Source organism: Rana temporaria, chromosome 13, assembly GCF_905171775.1.
Source record: "Rana temporaria chromosome 13, aRanTem1.1, whole genome shotgun sequence".
NCBI lineage: Eukaryota > Metazoa > Chordata > Amphibia > Anura > Ranidae > Rana > Rana temporaria.
In genome coordinates this window covers 48,342,298-48,363,529 of record NC_053501.1, presented here as the reverse complement: position 1 = coordinate 48,363,529, position 21,232 = coordinate 48,342,298, and the positions used below count along the sequence as shown (strand labels likewise).

The 21,232-nt window shown below is 43.5% G+C and overlaps 1 protein-coding gene across 9 annotated transcripts in view; it reads right to left on the bottom strand.

The window, feature by feature from the left end:
- The window catches only part of PCNX1 (pecanex 1), a 173,874-nt gene that overhangs the window by 29,664 nt on the left and 122,978 nt on the right, over positions 1-21,232 (bottom strand). For all 9 annotated transcript variants that reach the window (XM_040333117.1, XM_040333119.1, XM_040333120.1 and 6 more), the window contains 6 exons: positions 20,272-20,377; positions 12,191-12,283; positions 11,917-12,067; positions 11,254-11,395; positions 10,085-10,262; positions 8,040-8,148 (listed from right to left, as the gene is read on the bottom strand). In XM_040333117.1, the coding sequence (XP_040189051.1) occupies positions 8,040-8,148; positions 10,085-10,262; positions 11,254-11,395; positions 11,917-12,067; positions 12,191-12,283; positions 20,272-20,377 (779 nt within the window). The remainder of the gene's footprint in view (positions 1-8,039; positions 8,149-10,084; positions 10,263-11,253; positions 11,396-11,916; positions 12,068-12,190; positions 12,284-20,271; positions 20,378-21,232) is intronic.

Genomic DNA, 21,232 nt, shown 5'->3' with positions numbered 1-21,232 from the left:
AATGCTAGCTGTGCAAGATCAGAGGATTAAAAATAAATTATCCCAAGCTAGTGGTTATTAAGCCAAAAACCAAATGAGACAGATGTAAAAAAAAAAAAAAAAAAAAAAAATTCAAACTTAATGTGTCTGACACGTTTTTTGCACTAAAGTCAATGGAAAGCGATTTTGCACTAAAGTCAATGGAAAGCGATTTTGCACTAAAGTCAATGGAAAGTGATTTTGCACTAAAGTCAATGGGACTTTTCTTTCCGGCAAACTGCCAATAACCCCATTTTCAGCGCTCAATTTTAAACCCCCCAAAATTTCAGCGCTGGATATATCAGTCCATCCCTAGATAGCAAGTGACTTGAGTTACTGAGAGTCAACTGAGTTCTGAGAAGCGCAGGGGGTGGTGTTAGGACCTTCGTAAATTTACTGATTTTTTTTTTTTAGTTTTTAGAAGAGCCATCTTTTAAATAATTACATAGTTAGTCAGATTGAAAAAAGACAAAAGTCTATCTAGTTTAACCAAATAAAATACTTATCTGTAAAGACATCTGGAGATGTTCATGAACAAAGTCATATTGATAGTAAAATAAATATAAATGCTCACATGTGGAATATATAAAAGTGACTGCCTACGTGGTGGCTTGACAAGAGAACTCTGTCAATAACCACTAGCATGGTTTGTTTTATTAATCCTCTGATCTTGCACAGCTAGCATTTCTGTTCTCACTGAGAGGGCTTCAGGCTCACTAAGTCTCAAAGCTGATGTTACTGCATCTAGCAAAAGCTTAATATATCTGTATCTTACGGCTCGAATGGATAGTCTAAGATGACCCTTTTATGAAACCCCTGGGTCCTGACCAGTCAGTCTCGCTAGTGAAGCTACATGGACCTTAAGGGACCAAACCGCCAACCCTTTATCTGCACCCTTTGCAAAATATTCCAAACCAAAACTAAACTGCCGATCTAGGCCCTCCCTGAAAAAGGGAGGGGGAGAGAGGCGCCAGGCGACCAATAGTGTAGCGCAGTTTAATAAGTGAATATATATATATATATATATATATATATATATATACAAAAAATTATAAAGAAAAAAAAAATGCCCATCCATCATGACCACTAACCTGAGATAGGGATGTGCAGATAAGCATCCCTTAGGTTCATCCTGAACTTTTTGTAACAGACAGAACGGCTCAAGGGTTTTAAAGCAGATTTCCCCCCACTTTTGAAAGGTGGTCTCAAACTTAAAATCACCTAGTTTTTGGATTTTTTTTTTTTTATTAAATTTTTACTTTAGTACCTTTTTTGAAGTACTAAGTGTACTTCCGTTCCAGCCGAGCCGCAGTGTAGATCATGTCCTCTTGTGCGGCGAACCCCCCTGCGGTCTTCTGGAACCTGTGTTTCCCAGAAGACAAGTTGGCCATTTACAAAGCGCCGCACGACTCGCACATGTGCAGTAGGAAAACCAGCAGTGAAGCCGCAAGGCTCCACTGCTGGTTTCCATTAGTTACAATGGCAGCACCTGCACTTACCTGCATCGCGGGCTCCCTGGACAGGTAAGTGTCCTTATTAAAAGTCAGCAACTACAGTGTGTGTAGCTGTCTTACACACAAAAAAAAAAAAGAAGGTTTGTGGCTGGAACTCTGCTTTTAAGTTCAGAACTAAGTGGAACTTACCCGACAGCTTTTTTTTAACCAGGACCCCCACTTTCTAAACCCTAAACTCCTCCAGCAATTCTCTCATGACCACCAATATTTCCTGATCCGTAGCTCTGTAATCAGAAGCTTGTCTGAAAGGGAGTCTTGTAAACTATGCAGTAACCTCTGTTGATTATCCCTAGGACAAAGGGACTCTCCTGGTAACGGCTTTCTACTGCGAGAAGACCCCAGTTTCTCACCTCTGGGACACAGTCACTGCAGTTTAGCGGTTCACTCAGGACGACAAAATTCGCAATGCACTCTACACCTCTCAACAGAGTCAGAAATAAAGCTAAAAATGTCCTCCCTGCCAGTCCAAGCCTCAATGTTTTCAACTTGGAAAGCCAAAACTCCAAATTTCTTGCAACCACCGTGGTTTTCCTAGCAACAATCCTTCTGACCACGGAGTCCTAAAGGAGCCCTATATGCTCAAACACCAGATCCATGCTTTGAGACCTGCAAAAAGACTTCTTTACTTACCCTCTCCGGCCCTTCCTCCCACAGGGAAGAAGCTGCTAAACTATCCACTTCCTCCTCCCTCTCCAGAAGGTCCCTCATGATATCAGAAAGAGTGGCCCCCCAGAGGTGCAATGAAACACTGCTTCATTGCCGGTATCTGGGGAACACCCATCAAAGACCTAAAAGCCTGGAAAGTCGCAGACCACTGCGACTTACGACAGTAAAATTAAAAGCCACTGCCTCCCTCACTAGAGAAGCAATACAATTTTAACACAAGGGTTTGGCCCAGGACTCTTTAAGGGTTAGCTTGCAAGAGGCCCATTTGCACATGGCTGAAGAGCCTAAAGTCTCGTACACAGGTTTGGATTTCCATCGGAAAAATCCGTGGAATTTTGTGCGAAGGGCGTTGGCCGTGAACTTGTTCGGCATACAGACGGCAGAACTTTTTCAGCCCACATACATGAAACTACGTGTTTTTTCTGCTCTTTAGCTCCACCCTTTGAGCAACTTCTGCTAATGTCTTATGGTTAGCATTGGTTCGGAGCATGAGTGTTTGTACACTGGATTTTAGTCAGATAATCCGACGGGACACATTTTTGTTGGAAAATTTGAGCGCATGCTATCCCACATTTGTTGTTGGAAATTCTGACAATTGTCGCATGGAGCATACAAACGGTCGGATTATCCGACAAAAACCCTGCCATCACACAATTGTCAGAAAATTTGATTGTGTGTACAGGCCTTTACACTTCCCAGAAATGTTGGTCTGCAAATAAGATACAGAAAAACCAGACAGCCTCATGCTACCGGCCAGTCCTGAAAGAAGCTTTAGGTAAAATGACTTGACTCAGAGGCAATTGCAAACCTTGCAAATTCCATGAGCAATTTATGAACTCAAAGCTAATTGTTGAGAGATTTTAAATTGCCACCACTAAGCTCTGGTACTGTTTGAACAGAATCCTTTGAACTTGTTTCCTTGGAGCTACTGGCACAGCAAAGAAAGAGGGGCGTGCCAAACAGCCTCCTAGTGCCATATATTTTAGTCACTGGAATGCTAAAAACAGCAAATGCAATCACAAGTCTGGGAGCAATTTGCACGTCACCGTGAGGGAGAAGTCCTTGCCAAGAACTTGCATTACTTACTCCCAGACTTGTGAGTGCATTTACTACGGATTTTAGCTTTCCAGTGACTAAAATATATGGCACTATGAGGCTGCTTTGTTGTTTCATATACAGTGAGGGAGGAAAGTATTTGATCCCCTGCTTTTTTTGTATGTTTGCCCACCAACAAATTATCGGTCTATAATTGTATTGGTAAATACATTTTAACAGTAAGCCCTGGTTCACACTGGGTACGATTTGGAACGATTTGAGATGCGATTTGACATGTCAAATCGCATCTCAAATTGGCGGCAATTGTCGGCAATGGCACTGTCCTAATCAGTGCGACGCCGCATCTGCGATTTCAAAAAGTAGTTCCTGTACTACTTTTTGCGATTACGGGCCGCGATTTACATTAAATTGCGGCCGAAATCGCGGAAAATCGCGGTAAAATCGCACATTTTACCGCGATTTTGAATTCGCAGCAGTGTGAACCTAGGCTGAGAGACAGAAAAATTTCCATAAAAATGCATTTCAAACAAGTTATAAATTGATTTGCATTTTATTGAGTGAAATAAGTATTTGATCCCCATTCAAAAAAGACACCTGTCCACAGAAGCAATCAGATGCCAATCTCTCCACCATGGCCAAGACCGAAGAGCTGTCTAAGGATGTTGGGGACAAGATTGTAGACCTACACAAGGCTGGAATGGGCTAAAAAGACCATCGCCAAGCAGCGTGGTGAGAGGGTGACAACAGTTTATGTGCTTATTCGCAAATGGAAAAAACACAATAAAACTGTCAATATCCCTCCGTCTGGGGCTCCATGCAAGAGCTAACCGCTTGGAGCTTTAACGATCATGAGAACGGTGAGGGATCAGCCCAGAACTACACGGGAGAATTTTGTCAATGATCTCAAGGCAGCTGGGACCATAGTCACCAAGAAAACAAATCTAACACAACGCCATGAGGCACTGGAATCCTGCAGTGGTCCCTCTGCACAAGAACGCACATGTACAGGTCCGTCTGAAGTTTGCTAATGAACATCTGACTGAATCAGAGAACTGGGTGAAAGTGTTGTGGTCAGATGAGACCAAAATCATGCCCGTTGGCATCAACGCAACTCGACGTCTTTGGCGGAGGAGAAATGCTGACTATGACCACAAGAACAGCATTCTCACCATCAAACATGGAAACATTATGCTTTGGGGGTCACAGGACCAGTATTAATTTTGTCGACAAACACTTTAGTTCGACTAAATTACCATTTAACCCCTTTCATGACTAAGCCTATTTCTGACATTTGGTATTTACAAGTTAAAATCCATATTTTTTGCTAGAAAATTACTTAGAACCCCCAAACTTTATGTATATTTTTAGCAGACAATTTAGAGAATCAAATGACCATTGTTGCTATATTTTATGTCACACGGTATTTGTGCAGCGGTCTTTTAAAAGCAGCTTTTTGGGGAAAAATACACTTTAATGAATAAAAAAAAAAAAAAAAAACATTAAAGTTAGCTCAAATTTTTTGTATAATGTGAAAGATGGTGTTACGCCGAGTAAAAAGATACTAAACATGTCACGCTTTAAAATTGCACACACTCGTGGAATGGCGACAAACTACGGTACCTAAAAATCTCCATAGGCAACACTTTAAAAAAAAGGGTTACCAGGTTAGAGTTACAGGAGGTCTAGTGGTAGAATTATTGCTCTGACGATCATGGCGACACCTCACATGTGTTATTTGAACACTGTTTACATATGCGGGTGCGACTTCCCTATGCGTTTTCTTTGCTGCGTGAGCTTGTGGGGGAGCTTTAAAAAAAAAAAAAAAAAAAGGTTTTCTTATATTTGACATTGTGTTTTTAAAAAAAAGAAAATTTTTGATCACTTTTATTGCTGTCACAAGGAATGTAAACATCCCTTATGACAGTAATAGGTGGTGACAGGTACTCTTTATAGAGGGATTGGGGGTCTAATGGCCATTCTGAATACTGTATATTTTTTTTAAATCTGCGCCATTGGCAGCCGAGTAAACTTGAAGTGACGTTGCGATGTCGCTTCAGTGTTTACAGAGAGAAGACTGGAACAAAGCCGTTTTCGGGACAGGAGGCGGTGGGAGAGGGGGGATATACCCTCCTGCTCCTCTGGGATAACAACAGAGTGGCTTTTAGCGAAACAAACAATTGAGATCATTTTTACTAAAATTGCATTTTTAGTTTTAGTCAACACTGGTCTGTAGTGCATGTTCAAAGCTTAATACCATAAATAACAGTACATTTTTCACTCCAGCAGTATATAATGAGTTTGTAAATTGTAGAGAAATGCTTAAATAATGCATTACAATTTAACTACACCCATTCGATTTTAGTCGACTAAAAACGTACGGGACATTTAGTCGACTAAAAACGTACGGGACATTTAGTCGACTAAAAACGTACGGGACATTTAGTCGACTAAAAACGTACGGGACATTTAGTCGACTAAAAACGTACGGGACATTTAGTCGACTAAAAACGTACGGGACATTTAGTCGACTAAAAACGTACGGGACATTTAGTCGACTAAAAACGTACGGGACATTTAGTCGACTAAAAACGTACGGGACATTTAGTCGACTAAAAACGTACGGGACATTTAGTCGACTAAAAACGTACGGGACATTTAGTCGACTAAAAACGTACGGGACATTTAGTCGACTAAAAACGTACGGGACATTTAGTCGACTAAAAACGTACGGGACATTTAGTCGGAGAGGATCTGCAAAGAGGAGTGGGAAAAAATCCCTCCTGAGATGTGTGCAAACCTGGTGGCCAACTACAAGAAACGTCTGACCTCTGATTGCCAACAAGGGTTTTGCCACCAAGTACTAAGTCATGTTTTGCAAAGGGGTCAAATACTTATTTCACTCATTAAAATGCAAATCAATTTATAACCATTTTAAAATGTGTTTTTCTGGATATTTTTGTTCTTATTCTGTCTCTTGCTGTTAAAATAAACCTACCATTAAAATTATAGACTGATCATTTCTTTGTCAGTGGGCAAATGTACAAAATCTGCAGGATATCAAGTACTTTTTTCCCCTTACTGTAGGCCCTGGTTTCCCAAGCCAGCGTGAGAAGGCATCCTCACTTACAAACATTAACAGGGTTCAGTGTATAGTGATTGCTAATCTCCAGGTCCTAAACCAGTTTACACATAATGCCAATTGTTTTGCACTATGTATGGTCAGGCTCCAATATAAAATTGCATTTGGTTATTCACTTTGGCAGCCTTGCTCACAAAGCCGTCTTCCTAGTTCGCTACTTAGTTTCCTTGATGTAAATGTAAGAGCCGGTTCACACTAGGGCGACACGACTTCCAGCACGACTTTCAGAAGCAACTCCAACACGACTTGAGCATGAACCACAGGGCGATCTGGGGAGATTTACAACACGACTTGAAGTCGTCTCCAGGACAGGAGACATTCCAGTGGCCAATAAAACAACCATCAGCTGTGGGAGAGGGAGGGGTTTGCCTGAGAAATGTATGTTATCTTCCTGGAAAGTAGCTTCAGTTAAGACAGTGATCCGACTTGAAGCGACTTCCATTGAAATCAATGGGTACAAATCGCCTACAAGTCGGATTGAAGTAGTACAGGAACCTTTTCTGAAGTCGGATCGCCTTGAGTCGTGTGTATTAACACCGCTCCCATTCAATTCCATTGTTTTTCTCTACAGCACGACTTGGGACGACTTGAGGCGACATGAAGTCGGATCGCAAGTCGCCCCAGTGTGAACCGGCTCTAAGGCATGCCACAGATTATCCAATTATCTTTCCTTCTACCTTGCTTTATTCCCTCATAAACACCATCAGTGTTGATGGGGGAATCCCTCCCGCAGCACCATTGTATTCTGACTGGAAGCCTTCTGTACTGGAAGATAACCATCCATAGTCCCATCATACAGGTTCCTGGAAAAGGCTCTAAGCTACTGGGTGGTGCAGCGACCACCAGCTGTAGACTGGATCTTACATGACAGTGTAGATGCTTGCAAGCACATCACAGATCTTTAAAGTGTAAGTAAACCCTCCTATCATTTTCAGCCAAGGAAGCTGCCATCTTTGCTCTCTGTTTATTTACAAGTGCCATGATGCTGCACATGTGATCAGTTATGACACCGGCCATTGGATGGTTTGACAGTTTGGTTGAGAGCACAACCAATGGGAGGGTTACATTTCCGGCAAGTGGCGGAAATGAAACTGTTTTATGGATGGGTTTACTACCACTGTAAGTTGAGTTCAAACAGCTTTATTGAAGTATGATCGCATCACAAACAAGCGAGTGCAGCGTTTCGGGGTCGCACGGGACCCCTTCGTCAGACATGTAATAACAGGATTCAATAAAACCGTTAGGACTCAACTTGAAAATTTGTGGTGTGCTGATCAATATCTACACTACTTCTCTACCGGTAATGATCACTGCTGGCAGCTCAAGCACATAATTCAAGTCTATGAGTTCGAAGACTAGTTGATAATGCACTTCCTGTGTTAGCAGATATCTGGAAGGAATCTTAAAAGTAGCAGGGTTCTTGTTTAAATATAGCTTTCAACATTTAATAGAACAAAATTATGGAAAAGGCAGCAGATAATGTACCAGTAACAAGTATAACAATATATGTTCACTAGAAATATTCCTGAGTTGCAAAGACCAAAAGACAGTTGTTACCCAGAGGTCCGGGAGCATTCAAGAAAATGTGCAGACTGCTTCAAGCCAAGATTAAACAAAATCTGAATTTAAACGGTTATAAAGGATACGAGGTACGGCAAAAGGCTGGGCAAAGGCATGGAATGCTGATCCCCATGTAATCTGCCAAGGAGCAATGTATGTGTAGACAAAACGTAATTTGTAGAAAAGCTCCCAAAGCTGAAAGTTAGGAAAAGGCGAAAATTCCATTAAAATTGTAGATTGATCCGCTTTTTATTTTTAAAAGCATTTAGAATCTAAAATAAACATGGTTAGGCAACTTAAAGCTGATCTTCAGCCTGGCAAAAAAAAAAACACTCCGGAAAACTCTTCCACAAATTTTTCAGCATTCTATAGCCTTTGATTTAAAGTGGTTGCAAACCTCAAACATGAAATATGAACAAAGCATATCCCTCTACAGTGTGTACTGGTCTCAATTAGGATCATAAAGTGTAATTTTTGTCTGCCGCTTTCTTCCTCTATCAGCATGAATCACTTCTGACAAGTTTCCCTGGTACCTAAAAAAAAAAAAACACGACAGGGGAGGCACGTCCTGCACCCAGCTTGTGATTGACAGCCTCAGTTTTGATCCAGTGTGATGGGGTGTGTCCTTTGCCTCCAATAAGCTCTCGGTTCAGCTCTGACAGCTCAAACAAGTTTTATCATTTCTGGACCTTGAACGGATGTAGAGAAAAGAGGACTGCAGATCAACAGTAACAACTTATGTAAGAGGATTGGTTTATCTCTGCGTATCATCTGAGGCCAGTTACTTCACCGGGTATATGTGAGGGTTTACAACCACTTTAACATACATTTTCTAAGACCCACATATTTTTTCCCTTAACATACAGTCCCTTTGTTTTCCAAATAAACAGGCAGCGTCGGCATTGGAGGTGGGCATTTACAGAAGTAACAATGCAGTGCTGATGAATGGGTTGTGACACGGGCTGTCACATAAAAGGTAGATTAAAGTAAGCATATGTTAGATTTAAGCACATTTTAAAAATACATTTGTCTACTCTTCTATTTAAGTATTGGCCTTTTTAAAACATAGCAGTTAAAAGCTCTGCTTTGGAAACAATGAAAATATTTGTATATAAAAGTGTATCAGAACCTTAGACCTCTTCCACATTGAGGCATGGAGCCGCGGTGACGGTATAGCCGCGCTATTTGTAGCGCGGCTATACCGTCGTATTTACCGCGATATTTGGGCGCTAGCGGTGAGGTTTTAACCCCCGCTAGCGGCCAAAAAAGGGTTAATACCGCCCGCGTTGCTAGCGCACCGCTTCAGTGTGAAAGCCTTCGGGCTTTCACATTGAACACTACAGGGCAGGTTTTTTCATGCGGTATAGCAGCGCTATTTTTAGCGCTGTACCGCATGAAAAACGCCTTAAAGCGGTGGTTCACCCTCCATAACAACTTTTTAGCATAAAATTCGGCATAGTTTATTTTTTTATCCCCGTACTAACTGTGCACTCGTAGATACAAGATTACGACTCCCCGCGGGTAATGGGCGTTCCTATGGAGAGGGAAGGTGATTGACGGCCGGCTCTGGCACGTCACGCTCCCCGAAGACAGCCGGAACAGGTCTCGGTCTTCACGGCGCTATACAGCGCCTGCGCACAGACTATGCGCAGGCGCCGTGAAGCGCCAAGTCCTATTTTGGCTATTTCCGGAGAAGCGTGACGTGCCAGAGCCAGCCGGCAATCACCTTCTCTCTCCATAGAAACGCCCATTCCCCGCTGGGAGTCGTAATCTTGTATCTACGATTGCACAGTGAGTACGGGGATAAAAAAATAAAGACAGGCATACTGTAGCTTGCGCTACTATGCCGAATTTTATGCTAGAGGGAAATTTTTTTTTTTTTTATTAATAGGGTGAACCCCCGCTTTAATGTGAAAGGGGCCTTAGGCCAGAACCACGTAGCCGATTTGTAAAATAAATGAATTGTTAAAAAAAAAAAAGGTAAACCTTTCTACCGTGTTTAATGCATATGCAGTAAACTGTTCCAACAGTGAAATTAGCATCTTTTAATTCTAGCACACATACATGACTGTGCTTATTGAAACATTTGTAATATATTCTGACACGAATATGACAGCTGGTCATACAATACCTTGCTGAAAAGTATTGACATAAAGAATAGGTCCAGCAGAAGTTTCTCTGAGCAGTCCTTGTAATCAAAAGTAAAGAAGAGTACAGTGAAGATGAATGTGGCATACTGGCAGGTGGGGCTGCTATATGAAGACCTTAGAAGCTTCATTCCGGCAATGGTGATCAACAATGCACCAACCCTGTCAACACAAGTCAATGGGTTACATCTTACATGTTGAATATAACATTGAAAAGCGACACTTTTATACTGAAGTTAAAGCGGAATGTCACACTCTCAAATCAACGACTTTTTAATCCTTATGCTGCTGGCATTAACCACTTAAGACCCGGTAGGCAGGTAAAGGACCTGGCCAGTTTTTGCGATTCGGCACTGCGTCGCTTTAACTGACAATTGCGCGGTCGTGCAAAGTGGCTCCCAAACAAAATACTAAATTTTACCAGGTGGACGTAAGAAGGAATACTGATACAGCCTTTGGGCAGGCAGTGCTGCAGGCTGCAATTTAAGACCCTCAGAATCGGGGGCACCCTTGAGTTAAAATTTAAGTTTAATTTGTATATAATTGTATATAAAAATCAGGATGTACGGCAAGGATTTAAAAAAAAAAACAGCCGATTGTCATTATCACAACTCGCCTGAATGTAATGTTAAAAACTATTTTTTTGGGTGAACCCCCGCTTTAACTATAGGTAAAAGCAAAAAAAAAAGGAAGTTACTTCCACTTTCAGGAACACCTCTTTTGCTTAATTTTTCAACCAGCCCTTACGTCATCAGTTTTTAAAAACTATTCCTTAACTTAAAGACAAAAAAAATGGTTGGCAGTCAGACACAAAGTTTGGAGAGTTTGAACCCCTGAGCTATCCAGCCTGAAATTAGTCAAAGCCGACAGTGAACCATAGACCACGGAGGCATTCTCCGCCCTACAGTACGCCCCTTGCACACGTGCAATGGCATGGCAGGAGATGTCGCCATCACCTAGGATTGGTTGCCAGCCTTGACAGCTTCCCAGCTAAATTCCCTGGGTAGTCTTCAAAGATGGGATAAAATGTGAAGTTTAAAATTATGCCATACCATGTCAATAAATTCCTGAGAAAAAAGGCTTATATTTAAAGATACAATCATGATACCTAAAAAAAAAAAAAGGGGAGGAAGAATCTGAATTATATACTCACTCAGCCCCCAATTTCTTAGGACTGCCTATTTCCTTGGCACCGTTGCTCAGTTCATTGAGAACTATCAAAGGATAAATAATATTCTTCTCTACAAAAAGCAGCCAAACGTGAGCCTTCTCGAACCACATCATGTGAGCAGCATCTTGGGAAAAAAAACAGTCAATTAAAATTTCAGAGAAAATGAAAGCAGGTTGCTAGATGCCAGACATACATTTCCTTCTTCTTCAGCTTTTATAAACACCTTTAGGTCACCAAAACCATGAAAAACTTAAAATGGTTGTAAACTAAGTTTACCAGGGACATGTCACTATAAAGAGGCCGGCAGCTGCACCAAGCTGCCATCTCATCCACAGCTCTAAACAAGAGATTTCTACTGCCAAAATGTGTGAGCTTAATCGCCAATGTGAATGTAGCAATCGCATCTAAGAGTTGGTAAGCCACAATATATGAAATGTTTGCTTTTGGGTTTAATACCACTTCAAAACATTTTAAAATGGTCTGTGTATGGAGTTCTCTTTAATAAGTTGAAGCCATGGAATAGTGACAAGCTCAACATCTGAAATATACAGTATAGCATAGCTGAAAAAGGTCTAAACTGAAATAAAATCAGAAAGTTCAAAGTATGCAAAAATATTTTTAAAAGAAATACCCAACTTCACTTACTTCGAACTTCAAATTGGTAATATTCCTTAGTTTTTAGCAGCGGATGAGAGAAGCAGTGCCAGGGAAGTTGCTTGCGTACTTGTGGTAGAACGTAGTGAGTTAGGAAACCAACTGAACCAACTACTGCATAGAGAACGTAACTCAGAACAGGCTGGAAAAAATATTGTACAGAAAATTATTATGTTGATATTTTAGGAAGGAAGTTTAAGTGGAATTATCTTTAATACCACTAGTAAACTAGCAGTTACAAATCATTCCATGTGATGAGTCTTACCTGTAATGCTGTAAACACAGTGCTGACATGAATAGCAAAATACAAAACTGCAATCACTATGCAGACAACCAGATCAGACTGCAGTCTCTCATTCTAGGAAAGAAAAACATGCATTGGAAATCGATTGTACTAAACAGAACACTATCACATACCAGCAAGAACAAGAAACGCGTTATAGAAACAGAGCATTGTGAGAAATTACTAGAAACTGAAGTATCAAATGTATTCAAGAGCATTCTGCAAATGACTGCAGGTACCAAATCACTATATAGTTTTTTTTTCCAAAAACGCATTTAAGATAGACAAATTTTCAACGTAGACACATTTATACTTTGTAAAAATCTAAATCAAAAAAGTAAAACAAGGGACTTTTGCCATTTCAGGTTGAAGTCATAGGACATCCTCCCAAAACGTAGCCGCACATCAGACACACATATTTTTTTATATATGGTCACCAGTCAGTGTCATGATCAAAACCACACAGATTATATGATGATTCTGTGCTGTATTGGTGACAATTGGTTAAAAAAATAAAAATAAAAAAAGGGAAAAACACATTTCTTAATTTTCCAAAAAGAAGATTTACAGAATTTTAGAACAGAAATTAAGAAAAACAGGTTTTGTTTTCAAAATGTTCAGTCTTTTTTTTATATATATATTTAGCAAAAAAAAAAAAAAAACCCAGTGGTGATTAAATACCACCAAAAAAGTTTTTTTTTTTTTTTTTTTTTATAAACATATCATATGGTTACAGTGCTGCATGACAACAATCATTCAAAGTGTCATAGCGCTTAAAAGCTGAAAACTGGCCTGGGCAAGGAAGAGGGTGAAAGTGCCCAGTATTGAAGTGGTTAAAATGTGCTTGGGTCAGATGTCACCTAAACATGCTGCGGCTCTGTTAACTGACTGTGTCCAGAACAGGTGGTAAGAGGTTTGTAAGCAAGGTGGGAGGACAGAGTGCTGATGTAAAGCAACGGTCATATTTAGAAAGACTAGTCAGATTCCTGCACTCATGACTAGGACTCTCCACTTGCTCTACTACATAAAAAATTGCAGTTAAAAGCAGCTCTAAATATACTAGACTTCTAAAATATTACATCTGCTGGCTCTAATTTAGAGCCATGTCACTGGAAAACAAATTCACAAGTGACAGAATCGCTAAGGGTCCCCTCACTTTTACCTATGATCCTCAACACTTCTTGGCCAGACTAGTAAAATGTCACTTTGTTGCTAGTTGTTGAGATTCTGCAGTGTTTCATCCAGCTAGGGAGCAATGCCCATTAAAGGGGTTGTAAAGGTTCATGTTTTTTCACCTTAATGCACCCTATGCATAGGTGAAAAAACACATGGCAATCACTGGCCCCCCAGCCTCACCCACCCCCCCCCCCCATTGGCTCCCGCTGCTGTCAATCAAATCCAATGATGTGGGTGCCAAGGCCGAGTCATACACTCGGCATCTACGGGCGCAGAGTGTATGACACAGGAGTTCGCCCGCAAGGTAACCCCCTTTTAGGTGAGAGCTTCCCAGAGGGGGTTATCCAATACGGGGAGGAGCCGCAATAGCCGCCGTGGGACCCCAGAACAGACGGATCAGGGCTACTCTGTGCAAAACTGCACAGTGGAGTTAAATATATGTTTGTTATTTAAAAAAAAAGAAAAAAAAAGGGATTTTTAATACAGCTTACCTGTAAAATCCTTTTCTTGGAGTACATCACGGGACACAGAGCGGCATATTCATTACTATGTGGGTTATATGGAGTACCTTCAGGTGATGGACACTGGCAATCTCAAACAGGAAGTGCCCCTCCCTATATAACCCCCTCCCATAGGAGGAGTACCTCAGTTTTGTAGCAAGCAGTATGCCTCCCAAAAATGGTCCCCATAAGAGGGGTGGGAGCTCTGTGTCCCGTGATGTACTCCAAGAAAAGGATTTTACAGGTAAGCTGTATTAAAAATCCCTTTTTCTTTCTCGTACATCACGGGACACAGAGCGGCATATTCATTACTATGTGGGATGTCCCAAAGCAATGCTTACAATGAGGGGAGGGAGAACATCTTCCCAAGACAAAAAGGATTTAATTTAGAGATATACTCAAATCATAATAAATCCAACTTAGTTGAGAAAAATAATTTTTTAAATTTAATTTAAAAGGGAGCCCCCGGAATCCGAGGGTCTCAAACTGCAGCCTGCAGCACTGCCTGCCCAAAGGCTGTATTAGTATTCCTTCTTACGTCCAACTGGTAGAATTTTGTAAACGTGTGGACAGAAGGTTGCCGCCTTGCAAACTTGAGCCATAGAGATCTGGTGGTGTGCTGCCCCGGAGGCGCCCCATGGCCCTAGTAGAATGAGCCTTTAATGATAACGGAGGAGGCAACCCTTTCAAGCCGTAGGCCTGAGTGATTAACTGTTTAATCCATCTCGAGATGGTGGATTTTGCAGCTGCCTGCCCCTTCTTGGGCCCATCCGGTAAAATGAACACCACATCTGTTTTCCGGATCTTCTCTGTAGCTTTAAGATAGGCCTTCATGGCCCTGACAATATCCAAGGTATGCAGCAACCCTTCCTTTCTGGAAGTAGGTTTAGGGAAGAAGGATGGTAATACCAAATCCTGGTTTAGATGAAAACTGGATATAACCTTCGGTAGGAAGGAAGGATGAGGGCGGAGAACGACCTTGTCCTTATGTAAAATAAGATATGGTTCCTTACAGGATAAGGCTGCCAGTTCCGATACTCTTCTGGCGGAAACTATGGCGACCAAAAATACTAACTTCCTTGTCAGTAAAACCAAAGGAATTTCAGCCAACGGCTCAAAAGGTTGTTTCTGTAAACTTGACAGAACAAGATTTAAATCCCACGGACAAAGCGGGGATTTAACTGGAGGATTAATACGTAAGACCCCTTGAAGGAAGGTCTTAACTAGCGAGTGGGTGGCCAGCGGCCGCTGAAACCACACTGACAAAGCTGAAATCTGTCCTTTGATTGTGCTTAATGCCAGTCCTTTATCCACTCCTAGCTGGAGAAAACTTAATACTCTATCGATGGTAAACTTGCGAGAAAGCCATCGCTTGGACTCACACCAGCCTACATAGGCCTTCCAGACCCTGTAATAAATCACCCTAGAGACCGGTTTCCTGGCTCTGATTAGGGTAGAGATTACTTTCTGAGACAGACCTCTACCCCTGAGAATCAGGGATTCAGCTTCCAGGCCGTCAAATTTAGATGCCGTAAGGCAGGGTGGAGGATCGGACCTTGCGATAGCAGGTCTGGCCGTAGAGGAAGAGTCCAAGGGTCTCCCACTACCATCTTTAGGATTAGTGAATACCATGCCCTTCTGGGCCATGCTGGAGCTACCAGGATGACTGGTATGTGCTCCACCCTGATCCTGTGCAGCAGGCGGGGTAGTAACTGGAGCGGGGGGAAATGCATAAAGAAGTTTGAACTGATGCCAAAGGCAAACTAACGCATCGGTTCCGCAGGCTCTGGGATCCCTTGTGCGGGACATGAACCTGTCTAGCTTCTTGTTTAGTCTCGATGCCATGATATCCACGTCCGGCACTCCCCACTTCTGGCAGAGTGTCTGAAAGACCTGTGGATGCAGAGACCACTCCCCCGGCAATAAGATCTGGCGACTTAAGAAGTCCGCCTGTAGGTTGTCCACTCCGGGAATGAATATAGCCGATATGCAGGGCACATGGGCTTCTGCCCACAAGAAAATCAAGCTCACTTCTTTCTGAGCGGCTTGACTCTTGGTTCCCCCTTGGTGATTTATGTATGCCACCGCCGTGGCATTGTCCGATTGTATTCTCACCGGGAACCCCTGCAGTTTGGACGTCCAAGCCCTGAGGGCTAGTCGGGCAGCTCTGAGCTCCAAGATATTGATGGGCAACTGCTTCTCTGCCACTGCCCAAGTGCCCTGGCGAGTGCAACCATCCAAAATTGCTCCCCAGCCGATCAGGCTGGCGTCTGTGGTTACTATCTTCCAGGTCACAGGACTGAACGTCTTTCCCTTCAGGAGATTCTGAGGGTTTAACCACCAAGATAGACTTTGCCGGACTCTTGGTGAGAGTGGCAAAGGAATCTCCAAGGCCTGAGGCCTCTTGCTCCATGCTGACAGGATGGCTGCCTGCAGGATGCGAGTGTGGCTCTGAGCATACGGTACCGCCTCGAAGGTGGCCACCATCTTGCCTAGTAGCCGCATACATAGGCGAACAGTTGGCTTTCTCTTGCTCAGAACTATTTGTATTAGCTCTTTGATGGCCTTGACCTTTAATAGAGGTAGGAACACCTTCTGTTGTTCTGTATCCAATCTCATGCCGAGATATTCCAGCTGCCTTGTGGGCCGAAATGCTGATTTGTCTCGATTTAGGACCCAGCCGAACCTCTCGAGGTACTGAACCGTGAGGGCGACTGCTCGTTCCAGGCCAGGAAACGAGTGGTCTACGACCAAGAGGTCGTCCAGGTAAGCCAGGACCGTGACCCCTTGGGTCCTTAGATTGGCTAGGATTGGGGCTAGGACCTTCGTGAATACCCGGGGGGCCGTAGCCAACCCGAAGGGGAGCGCCACAAATTGGAAATGACGCTGAGCCACCGAGAAGCGTAGAAATACCTGATGTGGCTGAAAAATTGGTACATGAAGGTAAGCATCCTTTATGTCTATGGACGCCATCAAGTCGTCCTTCTGGAGCACAGCGACAGCTGACCGAATAGTTTCCATCCGGAATGAGCGGACCTTTAGGTACGCATTTACTCCCTTTAAGTCCAAAATTGGCCTGACATCGCCGTTGGGCTTTGGGATGATAAACAGGTTGGAGTAGAACCCCAAGCCCTGTTCCTGGACTGGTACTTCTACTATCACCTTCTGGCACAGCAGATGATTCAATGCCGCCATCAACGCGGCTCTCTTCACCGGGTCGCCTGGTACTCTTGACTCCTGGAAATGAGGAGGAGGGAAATCTGAAAATTCTAGTTTGTAGCCCGTGGCCACGGAAGACCGTACCCAGCAGTCGGGAATGCTGGCCTCCCAAACTTCTGCAAAGAGACGTAGCCTTCCCCCCACCATCGTGGGTGGGGGCGCCCCTTCATAAGGCCGACTTGGGGGCTGGCTTCGCCGGCTTGTGGTACCACTGCTTCTTGCCCCCAGTGGCTTGGCCTTGTGGCTTATTGTTAAAGCCTGATCTTGCAGGAGGCCGTCGATACTGGTATTAGAGGGCCCCTGTCCCGGGGAGGGCTGGCGCTTAAACGCGGGCCCTCGGGCTTTCTTCTTGACTGGCAAGAGAGTGCTTTTGCCACTTGATATAGTCTGAATATATCTATCCAGATCTTCTCCGAAGAGTCGTCCTCCATGGAAGGGAAACCCTACCAGGAGCTTTTTGCATGGGGGCTCAGCCTCCCAACTCTTCAACCATAAGAGCCTTCTCATATGGATTAGAAATAAGGATAAACGTGATGCCTGCTGGATGGAGTCCTTGATAGCATCCACCGTAAAGCGTATAGCCCTCGGTATATCCGAAAATTCCTCTGCCTGCTGGGCAGGGATAAGTTTAAGCATTTGCTTAGTCTTATCTGATAATGCTTGGGTAATTCCAATAGCAGCCACAGCGGGCTGAACTATCGCCCCCTGCTGAAGTAAAGGAGGCTTTCAGTAATGTTTCCAAGCGTTTATCAACCGGATCCTTAAACACCTGTACGTTTTCCACCGGACAAGTTAAAGATTTGTTCACATAGGAGATGGCTGCGTCCACCGCCGGGGGCGCCCATCTTTTGGAGAATTTCTCCTCCATAGGATATAAAACAGAGAATTTTTAGGTGGTAAAAAGACTATCTGGCTTAATCCAATCCTGAAACATGACCTCCTCGAGTAGAGGATGGATCGGGAAAACTGCGTTGCTTTGAGGCGTTCTTAAAGAGCCTAAAGCTGAAACCGCCGATACTTGAGGTTCTGGTATGGGTAACTTAAATGCCTCATGGACCATGTCCGTTAAGGCCTGAACCCACAAACTTTCCCCTTGGGAGGCTGAACCAGACCCCTCAGTATCCAGATCCTCGATCTCTGAACCACCCTGGTCCAAAGCGTCAAGTCTATCCAATTCCCCCAGGGAAAGGATTTCTGTGTCTGAGGGTTCTTGCTCGGGTGACGGAGACCTAGTCCGCTTTCTACCCGATATGGCTTTAACTATCCTTTTTGCCATTCTTTTCTCTAGTTCACCTAAAGAAACAGCAAGAACTCTCTCAGTGACAAAGCCGGGGTTGGACTGACCTGGATCAGCCCCAGCACCAGATCCCCCAGGTCCCATCAAGGCGTGCCCTGATATGTCCTGTGGGGAGAGCAGCGGCATAGCCGTGTCTGAGCCCTCGGATTTTGCGGGGGAATCCCCACCCTTTGTACCCTCTGACCCAGAAGGCATGGTACAATACCGAGGTACACCTGCTATCACCCAGCCACAGACGTAGCTAAGGGGATCTGTCGGTTTGGGAGCGATAGAGACTAACGCCCAAACTGAGAAGGGAGATCAGCAGTTCTTTCCCTTCTTCTCTTTTTTTTTTTTTTTTTTTTAAAGAGGAAAAGAAACCACTCTGTCTCCCACTAAGTATTGCCAATAGCCATCTGCTGAAAAAAGGAAAAGAAAACCTATCTGTAGGTTTGACAGTCCTTAGAAAAACTGCAATTCTTCCTTTCGCCACCGGGTGTCCTCGGCGTGCTCCGCTCTGTGTCCTCCTCTCCTCTAGCTCAGGATGACACTGAGCTCTTGGCAGCTAATGGAAGGACCTCCCCTTCCTTTATTTGTGATTCGCCGCCCACAGGGACGCGCCCCCACCACGGAAACGGCGCGAAAATCGTTTATATCTCGGGCACGCGCGCGCGCGCCCGTCGGCGGGGGCCATCACACATGGAGGAGGACGGAGCAGCGCAGGCACCCAGGCAGGTAAGCCCTTTAGGTAGGTCACAGACCTCCTTTTAGCATGGGAAAAAGACTCCCCTCTTACAGAGATCCCACACCTAGCGCCAGCAGCCCAGCTAAGCAACACTTACCAGGGAGGTCACATATTACTGGGGAAAAAAGATTGAATCATCCTGTCTCTGTCATAGACATAGTGATTCCTTGCCAATGCAGAGCATACCCAGGCCTGTCCCCCTGTGCACCCCCTGTAGGGAACCTGCTAAGAACCAAGTTCCGCAAGCTCCCCCAATACTTACCTGCTCCATGCCGCAGGACTTTTGCACAGCAAGAGGTCCAATCTTCCCCCATCTCCGTGGGTGGCATCTAGACCTTCAGGCCCTGGGTTCCTATGAAGGAGCCACTGTCCTGGGCCCATATAGCACCCTGGCAACAGAAACATTAGGCCCCCAAAGGTTTCTATGTTCTGGGCCCAGGGTCCAGCTCTCTGAACAGAAAGCATTATGGGCTACACCCCAATGGTTTGGGGTCCGGTTGCTGACCACTTTAGCACTGAGGCCTTTGGACAGAACCGGTTAGCCCACCTTAATCCCAAGGATGTGGAGGTAAGCTAAACCATGACCAACACCTAAGACACTGGCGAAAAAACTGAGGTACTCCTCCTATGGGAGGGGGTTATATAGGGAGGGGCACTTCCTGTTTGAGATTGCCAGTGTCCATCACCTGAAGGTACTCCATATAACCCACATAGTAATGAATATGCCGCTCTGTGTCCCGTGATGTACGAGAAAGAAAATGATCCTTTAGTATCCCTTTAAGTAACAAGGAGTTGTACTTTGGCGTCGCCTCAACAGCAGCAGCATTGCTAGTGTGATAGCCTAATTCACAGAACAACAACAAGGCTATGCCAGTGAAGTTTTTGTCGTCATATCACATCCTATCCCAAACTATGCAGTTCTATATTTCAATTAATAATTTACAGGCGATCCAACAGTTTTGCTGCAGCCACCACGTGATTTTGCATTGTGGCCACGCAAAATCTCCACAAGCAATTGCAGTTTAAAAACGCGCTACTGTGAAAGGTCAACTTGAATCAACAAAAAAAAAAGTTTCTATATTTTGCAAAATCCCAATAAAAAAAAGTACAACCACAAGCTTGAAATATTACAGTGTGTAACACTTACAACAGAATTCCTCAGCTTCTCTGGAAGGGGGTCCTTCACTTCTGACAGAGGGTCCTCTGGGTTTTTGTCCTCATTATTTGGAAAGATTTTTGATTGCACCAGTGAGCTAAACAAGACAAAAAAGAGTTAGTACAGAAAAACCTATTATGAGAAAAGCATTAGAACAGCCATTCTTACTGAAAATGCAAGTTTGCTGGCTAGAATATTCGCTAATTTCCTCCGATTGCAGTATGCAGATCAGGAAAGTCAAAGAAAAAAAAACAAAAGTCCTTATCCGTGTTCTTGTCCACTGACCCAAAAGGACAAAATAGCCAGGAAACTAGCATTTTTTTTCAGAAGGAGGGGTAAACTATTACATGATTGGTGAAACAGCCGTGTGTGCATTGGGGTGGGAAAAACATGGTGAGCATTAATCCAAAAACAGAAATATATAATAACTACTTCTAGAGTACTGCATAGTGCAAGACAGGCATTTATAGTTGGGTCCAATACCCAGCAGTTACAGCTGCACACAGAGATGGCCTTAGCTTTGTGTGACCTTTTACAGGACACCATTTTGTGGTGCTGACCCCACAGCACTGCAACACAAACTCTAATGTATAATAGAAACTAGGTATACTTCTTGTAGGCCTCCTGAAGTACCTGCTTCCTCTCCTCCCTCCTATTTCACAAAATCTGCCCCTTTCCACCAGTAGCTGTTTGTGCCAACTGGAAGTTGGCAATCTACCTAGAGATATGATTGCATACCCTGACAGTCACATTGCACATTCCCTTGCTCAAGAAATCGCACAACATTCAATATATAAAATATTTACATATTTTCAATACATGAGAACATATATCCTTTCATTTTTCCAAACACTTAGGCTAATGTACTACAGTATATATTTAAACCATGCACACACGTCTCTGCTTCCTAATAATCCTATTACATTTGTATAGTTTTCTTGTTAAAAAAACA